Here is an 18,987-nt window from a genome sequence, read left to right as displayed (position 1 = left end):
AAAGAGGAATCCAAGAAGAAAATAAATATCTGGAAGAAAGAGGGAGGGAGTTCATTATTCTGATATTTGAAAAAGATATATGAATTGTCTATCAGGGAAAAAAATGTACCTAGGACTGATTATTAACACTATCCAACTTTATAGAAGAAATACAAGGAAGAAACTATCCATAATGAAAACAATGAAATGAGATATTTGAACACATATGCCAGTATTTAGTTCATCCTTTCTGGAGAAGCACAGAAACCAATAATGCATATTGAGGAAATACCCTGCATGCTTTAAAACATTAATAAAATTGTCACCATAAATACATATGCCCTTAAACTTAAAAATTGAGGTCTTGGTAGGTGGGACTATAATACCTTTCAGGAATCAGGTGATTGATGTTCTGACATCTATCCATGAAGGACTAGTTAACCATACCTAGCAATACTGCTGATGGTCCTATAGTTCGTCTCTTTCCCTCCACAGTGTGGATTTTGTCATTCACACATTCACCCATGATGAGGGCTATCGTGTTTATGCACACCAGAAGGTAACTGGGGCTCAGAAAATCTAGATTCTATCACCAACACTGCTAACAACTATTTCACTGGCCTTAGGCAAATAATTTCACCTCAGCATGCTTGAGTCTCCTCATGTATTAAATAAATCATAGTAAGCCCCGGCTCTTCCTGACATTTTACAAAAAATAAATATGTGCTGGTATATTTTTCCATGGAGAGATCTGAGTTCTACCAGCTAAGAGTTCTTGATTGCAAACAACAGAAACCAACTTCATTAACTGGGATGAAAAAGGATTTTATTAGAATGGGTTAGGCTCAAAAATGCAAGCTTGGACAGTCAGCTCATGCCACACCTCAGAGAGCAAGACACTGCTGAGAACCAGCCCCTGCTGCCTTAACTTTTGAACTCAAGCCTCTGTGTGATGAGCTCCACCACTCCTGGACGCTCATTGCTGTAATGTTGCACTTGCCACTCTGTGCCTTTGTTATCACCCTCAAAAATCAAAGTTCTGCCAAGAGTGCCTGATGATTCCCTGTTCTGTCTGCCAGCACATAGGGAGAGGAGATATCATCGGGGGAGGAAAGGGACTCTGCCTTCTGCTGAACATGGGACTGTCTCCAAGGAGAAAGAGAGACTGGCGGAAGGGCAGCCAGAACAACAGTATCTATGGCCATAGCTTCCACCAGATTCTCAAAGGGATCATGGCCCCAGCACTTCTGCCAGAAAATATTATGAATCAGTGCATTAGATTATCTTTAATTACAGCTCTGAAATGATTCTAAATACTAATTTTCCTTTCTTCCATCATCAACCAACTCAGAAATTCTTTAACAAGATCAAAATGCAGCAACAGAATGACTAACAACATTGGGGGGTCATCCCCGAAATACCATATGATCATTTCAGTGGGTGTGTAATTATGATGCTTGGGCTAATGACAGTCACAGATGTCTCAAAGTAGTCACCCAGCTGAATTTCTGGCAAACCAGTACCAATTCCTCAAACAAAAGAAATTTACTTTCTCATTCAGTCTCCTGGTGCTACGCTATGAGTATATTACAATTCAATATAGCTAAATGTTAGGTGTACAAACTTTAAGGTTAATGAGAATGGATATAAATTTTGAATCTATCCCTTATGAGCTGAGTCACCATAGAAAGGAACTTGGCCTCATTGTCTCCATTTCCTGTTTACTAAAATGATAGTGATAATGCTAGTCAGTGTGTTATTTTGAAAACAAAATGATGCCATTCATGGAATTATAGTGTTTGACACAGTTGTATCTCAAGTAATAATGACGAAAGTCCTAATGAGAATAATTAAGGAATTCCCAAACTACGAATTAAACTTATTTCAAAAAATGTTTATACTTTTAAATTTTAAATCAATAATAAACATATTTAGATCATGCGCTTTGATACATCTTCCATGATAAAACGAGTTTTGTGAACTATAAAATTGATGTAAAATAATCACTAAAATATCACGTTGAAATATATCTACGAACATTTTTTTCTTATGTGGCAGATAGACCCAAAATAAAAATATATATTTTAAAACTATCACAGTATGTTAAATTATGCCAAAATGCATAAAATTGATTTAGTTACATTAAATGGTATCCAAACCAAGTTGAATATGAAATACCAAAAGAATTTGATAACAGAATTGTTCTCCAAAGATAAATGAAACAAAAAGTGGAAAGTAGTAAATAGAAATGACCTCTGAGCCAGCGACCATCACTTCCACTCCTGACCTCCTTGGCATTTGTGCTTGACCTTCGGTTTACCTTAGGAAGGTCAGAAAGGTTATTTGCTGAACTACATAATCAGGCACATCCTAGCATTGGTCCAGGAGGTCTGGGTTTAATAGAATGCTTGTTTCCTTTGAACGCCTTCCTGATTCAGTGACTCTCCTAACGAATGTATTTTGCAGGTAAATGTGAATGTGGCAAGTGCACTTGCTACCCGCCGGGAGATCGGAGGGTTTATGGCAAAACGTGCGCGTGTGATGATCGCCGCTGCGAAGACCTGGACGGAGTGGTCTGTGGAGGTGAACAATTCCCACAGCCTTTTGCTACTGCATGCAACCTGCTTCACCTGGCTTCCTTATTCTACTTATCCTTTTTAAAAGATTCTGTCAGAAAGAAGATTTAAAAAATCAATATACAATTGGACCTAAAAGCCATATACAGTTAGGTTTGCAATTACCTTTATATTCTTGGACTCTTGATTTAAGGGCATGTGAAAGTACACAGTACAACTATCGATAAAAGATTGTTGAGGCTAAACTAAGTTCTGTGGAGATAGTGAAAGGCTTTGCTACAATGGAACAGTTTAAAATGATTTTTATTACTCATAAATATTAATGGAACAAGTATCGCCCACAAACTTGAAAAAAAAAAAGCAGTAAGATAACACCCTAAGTTTAATTAGAAAATCACAGAAGCTATATAATATCTCAGTTCGCATGATGTTTTGGAGACCAAAATATGAGTTTTCAGAAAGTAAGAAACTGTGCAAAGAAAGAATGAGGTAGACAGAGGGTAGTCAACAAAGGTAACATAGTACAACCGAGGGACCCAGAGGTAAAATGTTAACAGTGTCTGCCTGAGCTTCATCTAGGGAAGAGAATGGGAGACAACATCATTCTCCTATTCCAGTTTTGCAAAACTCGATATTGGAGAGATGATTCATGCTGATTACAGCTCCTTCCAGGTTTCCAGTACAATTAATATGAACTGAACATGGAATCATACTAGGAGAATATAATTGTGTCTCCTCAATTTAATTGTCATAATGCAATTGGGCACTATTATTGGGAAAAAAAACAAAATGCTTGTACAACTTATGAAAGGTGGGTACACTGTCACTATCATTTATCTAATATCCATGTGTATCTACCCATTCTCTAACCAACTACAAAACACTTGCAATTTGACCAAAAATGTCTTCTTTCTTTCCTTTGGAAGCCAAGGGAAAGGCCCTTTTTAACAAGGGTTGTGCCAGATGATTTATCTCACGCAATCCATTATGGCAGCCACCTTCAGTAATTGTTCCTGCTTTCTTCATCTTACAAATGGAAAAAATGAGTGAGGTTTGAGGTGTTAATGTCTCATGACTAAAAAGTAGCAGTCCAAGGATTTGAGCAGTGATGTTTAGTTCACAGATTTTTCCCTATATCACAGTTTTCCCCAGAGTGGCATCAAACTGTTTTGACTTTATCTCAACATTACTATTAGTTTAGATTGTCCCTTTGCTGGTATTAGTTTCCAGAAATATCAAAGCAGATTATAGTCTTTTTTTTGTTAAGTACTATATTATGTATATTAACTCATTTAATTCTCACAACTATATATATAAAGCCAGCCTGGCATCTAGAAAGTACCATATATACATCTTTTCTCATTATCATTGCCATTTTCTCTGACATGCAGTGTCTACCTCACATGGGTCTCCTTGCCCATCTGCTTTGGTAATTTGGTTGAAATGGTTGATATTGCAGAAACCTGTTACATCCGAGTACCCTTTACACATTCCAATGAGTATGTTTCTTTACTTTCCTTGTTATTCACTTCTTAATCTTTACTTGTGATGGTCAGACCTACTGCTTGGAGAAGGATAGTTCCAGGAGAGAGAGAGGCAGAGGTGTCCCCACCAGTGACCTGCTCATATGTGCAACATGTAGCTAGAAAAGCTACATATAATTTACAATCCACACAGAAACGCTGTTTAGTATTCCTCAAGAGAAGCACTAGACACAGTCAGCTTTTGTTATTCGTGGTAGTTATGGTCTATAAAGTCACCGTGAACACTGAATTAGTGAATATTGAATCATCGTTCCTAAAGGAAATGCAAGGCTAAGATCCTGCCTCTAGTCACAGCATTTTCATCAACAAATCAATACATAACCTTGCTTTATGTGTGTTTCTGTTTAAAGATACACTGTGTAATAATATGTAGTTGATTTGTTAACATTAAACCCACAGCCAACAGCCCGATAACTCGTGACTGAACAAAGGTTATGTAGCACACATTTTCTCCATAAGGCACATCACAGCCATTTTGCACTTAGGACCACTGGACAGCACTTGCGCACTATACTTAGGGGCCATCCTAAACATTGAAATCACCAGCAAAAAGCACAAAAATTCAAAAAGCATTCAATATACTGCGAAAAGGACACTTATTTACAGCATAAAGATCTGAAACAAGAAGGCAGAGCTTGACCTTCTTTGACCTTAGCTAAGAAGGTGATTTTTGGGCAACTTAGTTTTTTTGCCATTCTGCCTATGTTCTCAAATGACCTGGAAAGCTTCATGAGTATTGATTTGGGGACTACAAATAAATTTTAGTGAGTAGACGAATTCTCAAATATGGAGAATGCGAATAATGAGGATCCACTGTACTTCATATTAAACCTCTCTGGAAACATCACCTCCGCTTTAGCTTTGCATTTGGCCTCAAATTCTGTTGTTCTTTTACAACAGCTGCTCAAGGTACTATGATTTTAATTCCTCTATTTTGTGAACATTGTTTCATAGAAAGAATTATAGGAGCCTTGACTGTTATAGTCTTGAATTTTGTTTATGTATTAAAATACAAGAGACATGCCACTAATTAACATGTTTGAAGCTATAATAATTTTAGTACTAAAGTATACAATAGTGAACCAGTTGATAAGATCACATGTTCCCATGCCTTTCATGAACATTTATGTAAATGTACTTTAATATTTAGAAATATAAATGGCAATATATTACAGTACTTAAGACTATAGACTAAAGCGAGGTTTTCTTGGTTCCAACCCTGGCTGTGACACTTATTACCTATATGACTTGAGCCAATTTACATAACCCCCATTTCTCATCTATAAAATGATGATCATGATTGCTACCTTGTAGGGTTGTTGTGAGATTACATGAGTTAGGATAACACCTGGCACTTAAGTGTCATATATACATTACATGTTATTATTATTATTATATATATATATATAAAGAAAGAGACAGACATAACCCGTTCAGGCAGAAATTTAACCTGTGGTCCACTATAACCTTTATGAGATGTGTAACAAAGGTCCATGATTGCTTGTTAACTTCTTTTGTAACAAAAATTCATTCGGAACTGTGACTAGATGGTCTTCAGTTTTGGATGGCATGGATTTCTCCTTTCTGTTCTTTTGGAATAAAGCAATCTCTCTCCTCACACTTGACACTGAGCTGTCAAATCAAAGTGGCCATCATTCATCTCAGAAGTATTTTTAGTGCCTTTTACTCAGCAGTGCACCTTCTGTGGGAAAGCTTCCCATGGATTCACCCAAACATGGAGCAACACAATTAAGATGACACTGGCCATCAGGATTCCTCAAGCCACAGTATGTATTGCTCAAGTTTCTGTACTTCTCAATCTATCTAAAAATACCTATTACCATAAGGAAACCTCTGTTACTATTTAGTAACATCCCATCAGGTATGTAGCACATAATGATTAAATCAGTACTCATTACATGCTTATTCCTTGTAAAGCTCTGCACTGCCTCTCAAACACACACATGCCCTTATTTTTGATCTCTATGTTGTGACCCTTGACATGTATAATAGCATTCTCCTTGCTTAAATCTCAAATCCATGGACGCTTGCTCTATCTCCAATCATCCACATAACTGACTCTTCCTGAGTTTATTAATAATCCTGGTTGCCCAAATCCTGGGAGATTTTCAGTTCTCATTCCACATGACCACTTTTGAGCATAGTGTAGTTACTCTACTCTGAAAACCCCGTGCAATGGTCTCACTGGGCCTCAGAAACACCTTTCCCACCTGTTTTTTCTCTCACTTCTTTTTTAACCACTTAATTTTTTTTTCTTGTTCAGCCTTCAGAGCTTACCAATAAATCTTTGTATTTCCCTTGAAATGGCTTTTGGATATCCTTTCTGCTCGCTATTTGTCCGCTTGCTATTTGCCTGAAGTAATCTCAGCCTCTTCCACTTTCATCTTTAGGTCAGTGTCACTCAAGATGATTTCTTAGCATCATCCCCTCTCACCTCAGACTCTTCAAATTCTAATTAAATATTTTTATATAGACCTTCCTCCAAATTCTGCATGGTTGAAACTGAAGTAATCATTTATTTCTTCATTAACTCAACAAATATTTGTTGAGTGCCCACTATTTGCCAGCACTGGAGGTTCAGTGGTGTGTCTATTGAAGCTTCTAATTAAGTTAGAAAGGCAGACATTGACAAAGGAATGACAATGAGGTGAATGGTCTGAAAAGAGAAGCACTCGTTCAATGGAAACATACGTAATAGGGGAATTTAACATAGAGGCTAAGGAAGGCTTCTCTAATGCCTTTATTTGATGCATAGTATGTGCTTTACATGTATTAAAAAACTAGACATCACAAGAACCATACTTGGCAGTAGTGGGATGCACAGAACTTAGCCAGGTGATGGGAAGTGGATGTGACACAACAGGCACAGAGAACAATGTACGCTGTGGCATGTGAGGGAAAGGGAGAGTGATGTGTTCAAGCAACATTTGAGAACCAGAGAGAAACCCTGTGTGTTTGGAGATTAGAAAGCAAATGGGAGAAGGGTGTGGCATGTTTTATACACCATGTTAATGATTTGGGGCTTTACTCAAAGGATGATAGGAAGCCATAGACAGGGTTTGAACATGGCAATAACATGATCAAAAAGTACCTCTGGTTGTCATGTGAGGTATGAATTGCTGTGAGCAGTATGTGTTTGTGAAATTGGTGGGTAAATATGGATGTTAGGAGATAAATCCTGGTGAGAGATAAAGGTGGTTTAGCTAGATGAGGGGGAGCAGAGATGGAAATACTTGGCTGTATTAGGGAAAATATTAGAAAAATATGGATAACAGACTAGCAAAACCCTTTACCTTGTTGCAAGAGACTCTGCCCCTCTGTTAAACTTTCAGCTCCAGTTCCTTAGAAATAGATGAAAACGCTATATGCTAATGTTACCAGACAACATTGCTCATGGTAATAGTGACCTATGATGGATAAATTTCAACTACATAGAGAGGGATTGCAAATAAAATATGGATGTCTGATGGAAATGCTTTTGGCTTCCATTTGTGCCCTGACTCTGCCAACAGGCATGTCCCTTGCACAGTTTCTGGAAGCTATACATAAGGAATTGTTGGGAAAGATTTTGGCTCCTGTGGGGCCTAAGGTTTCTTCTAAATTGAAGAAGTCTCAACACCTAGGCAACATGGATCTCATCTCTGAGCATCTGGACTGTGTTATCTGGAGAGAAGGTCAGCCCCAGACCACTATATTGAATTCTCATCCTCATGAATGACTGCAAGGGCTCACAAGAAGAGGACAGCTTGATACTGTCCTGCATATGGGATGTTTCCTGTCCCATATCCTCCTAAGGAGTCTAGTGCCAAGTGTCAAACTAAATGCTTAGTTGAACATAAGAAGGGTTGTCCCCCACCACACCACCACTGCCCTGGGAGTACAAAATAGTATTTATGGAAATTCATGATTGAACGATGTGAGTGAGGCACAGTGTAGAACCAAGATTGAATCCCAAGTTTCTGGTTGCAGCAATTGGACGGGTGGAAAAGACTATGCTTTTGTTGTACTGATTGTATCCACCTACTGAAAACAATTATTTCTTCATGGAGGGCAATTAGGGATGGAGAAACTTAAATGTATTATGATTTTGAATCTTCTGCCTGACATTCTATTCCTTACCTTTGCTTCTCCTTCTGAATAACTCCTTGTCATTTTTCTATTCTTCCAAATCATTTCCTTTAGGCAGCCTTTCTAAAATTATTTTATACTTCTTCCATACTATAATACCTTCATTATGACAACATGACATTTTATTCTAAGTGTTCTTGTGTCTCTTTTCATCAAATCTACAATTCTCATGAATTTAATCAACTTCTTCCTCTCTCTGAAAAATTATTGTATCCTCAAACTTAGTATAAGTGTTGATGCTCAAGAACATTTTTGAATAAATTATAAATTAAGGGAGTCACAGATAAGTGATTCCAGTTTTGAATCAGAGAATTGTCCAATTGGAGTTAATATTTGACTTAGGTCTTGTATAGCTAATATTTAAAGGTGTTAAAATTTGATGTGAATATTTTAGGCCTGGGAAAGCTCAGCAAAGGCCCAGAGGTGAAAAGATATTTGATATTTTTAAGGTATATGTTTATTTTATTTTTTACATTGAGCTCTTTCTCAGCGGCTCTTGCATCCATCTTTGGGAAGTACTTTTTTCAAACTACTTACTCATTTATCATTCATAATAGATATTATTTTGTATATTTTGCTTTGCTCATCTTTAGGTATTAGGACATTGTAAAATATTTTTACATTAATGGTTTTTCTTTTCAACATTTAAAACAACTAAAAAATATAAAGAACAAAATTAAAATCACCCATAAATTCACCATCCAAAAATAATTGTCTAACGAAATTTTGATGTATTTCCTTCTAGGTTTTTTTTTTTTTTTTCTTTTGAGGGTTAAGACAATTTTTGGAATCTAGATTCATGAATCTGCTTTGGGTATTTGGCTATTTCGTCAAGAGAAAGTCCACATTCTATGGTATGCTCAGTTGCTTTAGTAAGTGTGTGCATACACTCTGCTACATTTTTTCATACATGATTTTAGTGAATAGAAGAACCATTTTCTTTTGAACTAAGCAAAGCAGTGCCATGGAGCAAGATTAATGTGACTCTCACATTCAGACTGACCAGCATTTGGATTCTGGCTCTATTTCCTACTCGTAGTGACTTGGATGGGTCAACTGGTCTCTCTGCCTTGGTTTAGTTATGTATACAATAAGGATAACAATGCCTACCTATTGGCTTTATGGTGAGAATGAGACATAAAGAAAGAAATATGACTGCTACTGCCAAGTGGGCATTCAATGATACCCTACGTGTGTAACGGAAAGTAAAAGATTGAAGTGTCCATTTCCACAACAGGACAAAACAGCAAATCTGTCTTGGATATCTTGGGGCACTAGCCACCGAGTGTTTTGGAAGGAAGTTGGCATCATACACATCACAGTTCTATGTGCCAGGGAAGAAATGGCAGCTAGTTTGTTCAAAGCATTTAGTGTCTCCATCATGTGGCAGCTGGGAATGAATGGGTTTTACTATTCTAAGTGTTTGAAACTCATTAACATCATCCCTCTGGTGTGGCTTCAGAGGAGAACAAAATTGAGAATCACAAATTTGGGTAATTTTCTCAGTTTACCAAACAGACACTGAGCCATAGCTTCTGTAGTCTTTCAGATGGTAGGATGAACTAGAGCCCTGTGTGTCCACTTCGTGATCAGAAAGCAAAATACAGGCCCCTGACTCCAAAACAGACTGTCTGAGCATTTTAGTGAACAACAAATAAGTAAAACCAAAAATATCCATAAATCTACTTGATCAGCAGGCACCTGAGAACTAATAGCCAGTGTTGTTTATCCACCTTCCTAACAATAACACTAAAATGATTAAACCAATTCTGGTAGGCTGGGATAAATTTACAATTGTACCTGAAGGTGAATGTAAGTAATTACGTAATTTAAAGCAGTTAAGTTTTGATTACACCAAAATTACAGCCCAAAAGGAGAGTCATGACAATGACTGGCAAAAAGAAAATGAAGTAAAATCATTCTCCATTTCATTAACTTATTGGTGAGTCATGCTCAATGTTCATAGACTACATGTGGGCCCTCTCAAAACATCTTTATTAACAAAAAAAATTTTAAGTGACCTATAAATGCATGGATTTTTATAATCAGATAAGTCACTGCTAAAACAAAAAAAACAAAACAAACAACAAACACACAAAACAACAAAAACATGCTTTGTCCAGGTTGATAGTCCCCAAGATGTACTCATTTTTTCAGTTGTATATGATTTTACGATTTCACAAAGATATATCTACATGTTAGTTCTTGTGTGTTTAATTGTTTTAGCCAAAAATAAGCCTAACCAGAACCCTCTTTCCTGTACTCCATAGTCCCAGGATGAGAATAAGAAATGGACTGCTTATTGCTTCTATTCTTTCCTCTATGCTCCTGGAATAGCTGCCCATGAGTCCAATTTAGAAAACAAAAGGGGATAATGAAGAGCCACCTCTTAATTACACAATCAGTTCACATTTCTGTAGGGATTTCTTTAGTTCGGAGCTGTAATTTGAAGGAGATCATGCAGCCTGAGAGTATCAGTGCAGTGAGCCCCAGCACCGCTGGGTTTCTCATGTTAAGGAAGACCTCAGGCCAAGTCTTTTTTAGCTGGACAATATAGTCACTAGTGGGATTGTCTCCAAATTACATCTTAAAATCATAAACCTCTTTCCTGAGTTCATAGGTGTGCCAGTTAGGACTGTTGTTGGATGAAGGTAATTAACACAAAAAAGTCTGCAGTTTGCCACTACAGAGATGGATGTTGAGGTGACTACCTGAGAGCCACGAACATCCCACACTCCTTCTATATTCATTTCTGCTCTGCCTCTTTATGAGGACTTTTGTCGTGCTTATAGAAAGCCCCCCGTTGTGTCCATTTTCTAGGAAAGAAGAAAGGGAAGGAAAAAGGGCAAAGGACACATGCTGACTGAATCTGTCCCATTTCCATTGGAAGATGATCACTTTCCTGGAAACCCATCCAGGATATTTTCTCTTTTATCTCATTTATTAGAATTCTTTCCTTGGGATACATCTTGGTCAAAAAGAGCTTGGGTAATCAATCTTCCACATAGACATATTATCACTTCCTTGAAGAAAAAGTGTTCTCCTAATATTAACTAGGGGAGAAGAATATTGATAGGCAATATGTCATATCTGATACAATTATTATCCATTCATGGCTCAGTTTCCTAATCAAGAACCATCATTGTAATGTTTTAAAGATGTGTCTCTGAGCCAATGAATTTCATTGGAAATGGTCATTGTCTGAAACAATACTGTCCAATAGAACTTTCAAAGATGATAAGAAAGTTTTAAATCTGCATTATTCAACACAGTAACCATTGGTCACATGTGACTACTGAGTACTTGAAATGTGACTAGTGCAACTGAGAAACTGAATTTAAAATGTACTTAATAAATCTAAATTGGACAACACATGTCTAGAGCATTTTTGGTGAATGTTTTGCTGTGGGGAAAGGAATAGGAATAGGAACTGATGGGATTACCAGATGCAAGGAGGTAAGTATGTGGGAGAAGATGCACGGCACTGGAAATGGAGATGGAATAGAAAACTATTCACCTGTGGGAAGACTTGAAAAGTCAGGTGAAGGCAGATTTAGTGTACTTGAAATGGTTCATTAGGCTGGCTCTCTCTACAGATTCATTCTAGAATGATCTACTGTATACTTATATGAAAATAACATCACTGGATTCTACCATCAAGCATAGATATTGTTCTTACTGAAATATATATATATATATATATATATATATATATATATATACACACACACACACACATACATATATATACATATATTTCTACAACAGTTCTATCACCCCTAGTTGTTCTACTCATAGACCTGGGTGGCAATAGAGTAGGGCTGGTCTAGCAAAATCTGACTGAAACTACTCCTATGGTATTATTTTTTTAACTCCAAGCTTCAGGAACATTCCGCTGAATAGGCTTCCTTTATGAACTCCTTGTCATCTTATGAGATAACACATTAATCTTATTTTTCTCCTTCTTTACTGGATGTACCTACTTGTATGGATTCTCCTCCTTTACCTTAGTGCTATATATTGGAGTTTCCCAAGACTTATTTCTCCCTGGGTAGGTTCATTCACTTCCAAATCTTTAAATGCCGTCTAGTTTTGGAAACTGCAGCCTGTACAGGACTAGCCCTAAGCTGTGTCATGCGGGGTCGTTGGTCCTGCTCCCTGCACAAGAATGCAGGATATGGTGAGGCCAAAAAGGAACACCCACGGAGCCATAGATAAGGGAGTCATATCACTATATTCTCGCTGGTGGCTGGGTTGGAGACACAGGGAGCAAACATTCACCAGTACCCCAACAAGGGGTCTTCCTGCACTCTAGTCTTGCTGGCAGCTAGGCGAGACACACACAGGAAATAGGATCCACACAATCCGCCATCCACCTTTCTGCCTGCCAACCAACTAACCAACCAACGCAGTCACGGCAGTTATATCAGTGGTTAATTGGCTAACTGGTTACAGGTTATGGCCAACCAGTCACAGCTGACCGCCATCTACTACCCGAGCCAGCACCTTTCCACATGAGGCCGAGAGCCTGGAAACTGCTCTCTGGGACTCTGTCCCCACACCAGGCTTCTATCAACTACTTTCTTGACCTTTCTACTCTGTTATCTTAAGAGTATTTCATGTAAAAAGGTGAAAGGAAAACAAAACATAAATAAAATGACATAAAATAAAACCACTGAAAATACCAGCTACTAATGAGTATGGAGAACTGAATTTTCATACATTATTGTGTCTGGAACTTGTTACAACCACTTTTAAAAACTCTGGGAGAGAGATCCAAGATGGCAGAGCCGATAAACACTGTGCCTGCATCCTTCTGTGAACACGTTAAAATTACAACCAAATTATAGAACAATCAACCTGGAAAGCCATCTAAAATCTACCTGAATAGAAGGTCTCTAACTGAAAATATAAAGAAACCACAAGACTGTTAGGAGGGTCAGAGATGCTGAATAGGCCTCACACCTGTGTGTGGTGGTTGAGAATCAGAGGGATATCTCAGCCACGGACGTTTCCGCCACCCTTGGCGGAGTGAGGGACCTCAGCCCCTCATATCAGGCTCCCCAGCCTGAAATACTTGTGCCGAAAAGAGGAACCCCCACAACAACTAGCTGTGAAAAACAGTGGGGATGCCCACAGTTGAGGTGGAATGGAAGGCAGCAGAAAACCCAGATATCCTCTTAAAGGGCTGGCGCACAGACGCATGCAGGCACTTACCTTGGGCTCCAGCGAAGGGTCGGTGACTCAGGGCATTGGAGACATACAGGGGGTTCGACTGAGGTGTGTGACTTCAGGAGGAAGACTGGAGAACAGTTGCCATCTTCCCTGTGAGGTGTCATCCTAGGAGAAGCCGGCAAGCTGGTGGCCTCTTTCCTGTGTTGAGCCTGCCCGCTACGTTTACGTTTTAATCTGAATCTGATTGGCCTGGTGAGCTCCGCTAGCTCCATTGCTCCACCCTGCTGACTCAGCTGGGACCCCACTTCACACAACTGGCCGGAGGCACTTTCTCGAGCAAGCAGCCAGCCCTGCCTGCATTGTACTCTTTCTGGGAAAACTAGCGGAGTCCACAGGGCCCAGGCAGGCAGTGACTGTCCTCAGTGTGCTCTGAGACTTTCACTGAGTCACTCCAGCTCAGGACTGGCACAAAACCAGACTCTATATTAACATGCTGACCACAACTCTCCCAACTCTAGTGACTCTCTGAGGCCCTGTCTCATAAAACTCATGCCCACGTGAGACTTTAACAGTGGCTGAACCTTAAGGGAGCTGGCAGGTGGCAGCAGGCCTCTGGGTGTCCTGGCTTTTTGCAGAGTTATCCCAGGCCTGGTACGGTGGCAGCCATCCTCAGTTCGCAGTGTGGCCTCTCCCACACAACTCTAGGATTAGCACAGGCAACAAACAACCGCAGATCACTTTGTAGTTGTTATCAGGTAGCCTCTGTCCAGTAAAAGGCAGTAATGACCTGGGCCTGCACTGGAGCCCTTCCCAAGAGGCCCCAGAACCCACGTACTTGGAAGTTGACTTCAGAACACAGCAGAGCACCGTTCAATTAGCCCCACAAGTGGCACAATCAAAAGGTGGTCTCAACAGGCAGCAGCACCCCTGGGGAGAATTCCACTCAGTGGGGAAAGCCTCCCACACAGCAGCACATAAGCTGTTGTGTGGCCAATCCTGGCCACTGGATTGGCCAGACCCTACAGCCTGTCAGCCTGAGTGTCAATCCCACCCACTGATATGCCAATAGCAATCAAGACTCAACTATAAAAGGAGAACACACAGAATCCACACAATGGACATACCGAGAGCACCCGGAGCAGGTGACCAGGGAGACTGTGCCAGTGGGCTCCACAGGACACCTACTATATAGAGCCACGTGGCCAAGACTGAGAGACATAGCAGATCTACCTAAACATAGAAACAAATGCAGAGAGGCAGCCAAAGTGAGTAAACAATGAAATATATCCCAAATGAAAGAACAGGAGAAAACTCCAAAAAAAGAACGAAACAAAATGGAGTCAAGCAACCAACCAGAGACAGAGTTCAAAACAATGGTTATAAGGATGCTCAAGAAACTTAGTGAGAACTTCGAGAAAGAGATAGCAAGCATAAAAAATGGACATAGAAACCATAAAAAAAGAACCAGTCAGAAGTGAAGAATACAATAACTGAAATGAAGAAAGCACTATAAGGAACAACCAGCAGACTAGATGAAGCAAAGGATCAAAGACAAGGTAATAGAAAACACCCAATCAGAACAACAAAAAGAAAAATGAATCCAAAAAAATGAGGATAGCTTAAGAGACCTCAGGGACAACATCAAGCATAACAACATTCACATCATAGGGGTACCAAAAGAAGAAGAGAGAAAGCAAGGGATTGAGAACCTATTTGAAGAAATAATGACTGAAAACGTAACTAATCTGGTGAAGGAAATAGACATACAAGCCCAGAAAGTGCAGAGAGTCCCAAACAAGATGAATGCAAACAGGCTCAGATCAAGATACATTAATATTATATCGGCAAAGGTTAAAGACAAAGAGAGACTCCTAAAAGCAGCAAGAGAAAAGCCAACTAATAACTTATAAGGGAGTTCCCATTAGATTGTCAGATGATTCCTCAACAGAAAATTTGCAGCCAAGAAGGGATTGGCACAAAATATTCAACGTGATGAAAAGCAAGAACCTACAACCAAGATTATTCTATCCAACAAAGCTATCATTTAGAATTGAAAAACAGATAAAGAGCTTCTCAGACAAGAAAAAGTTAAAGGAGTTCACCAAACCAGTAATGCAAGAAATGTTACAGGAACTTCTTTAAGATGAAAAAGAAGATCAAAATTATGAATAATAAAATAGCAATAGTTACATATCTATCACCAATCACTTTCAACGTAAATGGATTAAATGCTTTTCTCAAAAGACATAGGAGGGATGAATGGATAAGAGAACAAGACCCTTACATATGCTGCCTACAAGAGACTCACTTCAGAATGAAAGACACACACAAACTGAAAGTAAAGGAATGGAAAAATATATTTCATGAAAATAAAGACAAACAAACAAACAAAAAGCTGGGGTAACAATACTTATACCAGACAAAATAGACTTGAAAACAAAAGCTATAACAAGAGACAAAGAAGAATCCATTAATCCCACTTCCTGGTGTTTATCCAAAGAAAGCCAAAATGCTACTTTGAGGCGATGTGTGCATCCATATGTTCATTGCAGCATTGTTTACAATGGCCAAGATATGGCGACAGCCTGGATGTCCGTCAATGGATGAATGGATAACGAGTAGGTGGTACATACGTGTATACAATGGAATATTGCTCGGCCATGGAAGGGAACAGGTTCTTGCCATGTACGGCTGCATGGATGGACCTGGAGGGTATTGTACTGAGTGAAGTATGTCAGACAAAGAAAGACAGATGCAATATGATTTTGTTTATATGTGGAATCTAAAGAACAAAATCAACAAACAAAAAGAAACAAACTCATAGATACAGAGAACATTTTGATGGTTGCCAGATGGCCGTGGGGTTTGCAGGGGAGGGGGTGGTGAAAGAAGGGGAAGGGATTAACAAGTACAAATTGGTTGTTGCAAAGTATTAATAGTTATGGGTATGTAAGGTATAGTATAAGGGATATAGTTAATAATATTGTAATAACTATGTATGGTGTCAGATGGGTACTAGATTTATTGGGATGATAGATGGGAAGGGATGATAGAGAGGGGGGTAGAGTGAAAAAGGTGAAGGGATTAAGAAGTACAAATTGGGGTTGCAAAATAGTCATGGGGATGTAAAGTAAAGCATAGGGAATATAGTCAATGATATGACAATACTTGTACTCTAAGACCCAAAAATTCCACTGTTAGGTAAATGCCAAATAAAGAAGAAAAAAATTTCTACAAAAAAGAAAAAGAATTTCTCAAACACATGAGGCTCAAAATAGAGCTGATTTGCTGCTCTCAACCTCTCCCTCCTGCAGCTTTCATAGTTAATACATAGCATTATTATTCACAATTCTTCTCTAGCCAGAAAACTAGTCCTTTTTCTCACCTGCCACATCCAATTCAACAAGTCTCAAGGCACCACCACCAAAGCAGATCTGCATCCACTTCTCTCCATTCGCACTGTCGCCATCCTACTTTAAGCCTCTATCACCATTCACTTGGAATAACACAATAGTCTCTCACTTTCCCCATACTCACTTTTTCCCAGCACACCTTAATCTCTCCTGTTTAGCTGCGAAAATCAACTTGCAAATTGTAAATTGGATCACATCACTCATACTTAACCTCTTCTATGATTTCCATTTCTATCAGAATAAACTGGAAACTCCTTACCAAGAACAAATGTGTTGTATTCTCATTCCTGAATATTTCTCCAAGTTTATATTCTTCTTCTAACACGTTGCCCTCTTTTCACTGCCTGTAACATGCCAAACTCTTTTGTATTCCAAGAACTTGCATTACTAGCTGTCCTAGAACATTGTCTCTCTGGCTCCGTGGGTGTCACGGAGCCCTTCAGTGACTACTCTAGTTAACGAGTTTCTCACTGTTGAATATACTAGCACTGTCTTTAATTCTTCCACAGCTCAAGTGCATCTATCCACTTGTTGTTACTTGTTTTCTCCCCTAGTAGACAGTAAGCACCATGGGGTAGGTCTAGTACAATGCCTGGGGCATAATAGCGCTTAAATGAATGACTACAATTATTAGAGTTTATAAAGATATTATTGAAAGCTTTTCAAAAACTTTTTTAACTAAAGGGAAAGCATGTAAATGGCAAATCAAAACACATAATTACCAATGCATTTTTACCATTGTCTGGGATGATTGCCAACCTAATGTCCCAGAAAGACATGATAAATGAACTAATAAATAAAAAAGAAATCAACTATTACATTAAATTATTTGCTGTGAGGGGCCACTTAGTTTTTATCAATGATATTCTAAGTCAAAGGTAAAATGCCTTTCTCTGCAGTAGAGATTAAATTATTCTAGTTACGCCAAACTGAAAATAATTCTTACTAACCCAGGGTCAATACGAAACATGGATGTTTAAAATGTCCATAGCTCAATGAGCCAGTTACTAGAAGCTCTCTATTGCTTTCTTACTTTTCTGGTACCCCAGATTATCCGCCCCCAAAGATGGACTTTTTTTAACTTCTGAAGTAGACCTCACTTTAATTGGACTTTTGTTTTATTGGAGATACAATCTCCAATAAAGATACAATCATTTTAATAACTATTGATTGAATGTGTAGAGCTTATGGGGCACTGTCTTTAATTCTTCACTCCACTCTACAGAAATAGAAATAAAACAGACATCCAAGAACTGTCCATTGGTCTTGAAGGACAGTCCATTAAACAGATGATCTGTAAACATGTCCTGGATTCAGTTTATGGATCTCAGTTGGGATTTGTTTTTAAAAAAATCAGGAGATGTTGTTTAAAAATAACCTCAACCGTCAAGTGTTTTTTGAGGACCTACCTTGTCTGAGGCATCGGGCTCAGCATTCTGAATACTACAGTGATGAACCAGAAGTGATTGCTACTTTCCAGGAATTCAGTCAGGAGATGGGTTTAGTTCATAAATAACTACATATCACAAGGTGGAAGACAGAAAGTTCCATGATAGAGGTGAAAAATAAGGTAGCACAGAAATTCAGAGGAGGAGAAGATGAAGGTGTAGAGCGGGGGTATAGCATTTCCATCACAACAAAGGCCTGAAGTTAGAAAAGCATAGAGAATGTGTAAAGCAGAATGAGAAGGTCAGTTGGGTTAGATCAAGAGGTAAATGAAAGGGGAGAAGAGGAGAGAGAGAGTGAGGTTAGAAAAGTAGATTGGGACTCTATTTCAGGAACCTGAAATATAAGGAAGGCTTAAGTAGGTAAACTTCATTTCGTAAACGTTAGGGAGTTATCCAGGACTACATCTCAGGGCTGTGACGTGAGTAATGTGGTACTACAGGAAGCGATGGGCAAGAGCATCAGAGAAAGACATGCTAGGAAGGTTTCTCAAAGGTTTATGATGGTGATATGAGTGGATATTTTGGAGGTAGTTTCAACAGGACCTGACAACTTGTTAGATGAGGGGAGTAAGGGGGATTCAAATGTGATTGGAAACATCTTGAACTGGTTGACTGGAAGGAAGTTTGTGACATTAAAATAAATGGACAATACAAAAAAGAAAATGAAATAGACAATACAGAAGAGTAACTTTTAGAAAGAAAA

General features: G+C 38.7%; 1 protein-coding gene across 1 annotated transcript in view; it reads left to right on the top strand.

Moving 5' to 3' along the window:
* ITGBL1 (integrin subunit beta like 1) overlaps positions 1 to 18,987 on the top strand; it is a 189,742-nt gene that overhangs the window by 160,644 nt on the left and 10,111 nt on the right. Inside the window, exon 8 of the mRNA XM_019754218.3 lies at positions 2,446 to 2,562. Within this exon, the coding sequence (XP_019609777.1) occupies positions 2,446 to 2,562 (117 nt within the window). The remainder of the gene's footprint in view (positions 1 to 2,445; positions 2,563 to 18,987) is intronic.

This window comes from Rhinolophus sinicus, chromosome 16, assembly GCF_057876585.1.
Source record: "Rhinolophus sinicus isolate RSI-liver-muscle chromosome 16, RSI-T2T, whole genome shotgun sequence".
Lineage (NCBI taxonomy): Eukaryota > Metazoa > Chordata > Mammalia > Chiroptera > Rhinolophidae > Rhinolophus > Rhinolophus sinicus.
This window is presented reverse-complemented; position numbering and strand designations above follow the sequence as displayed.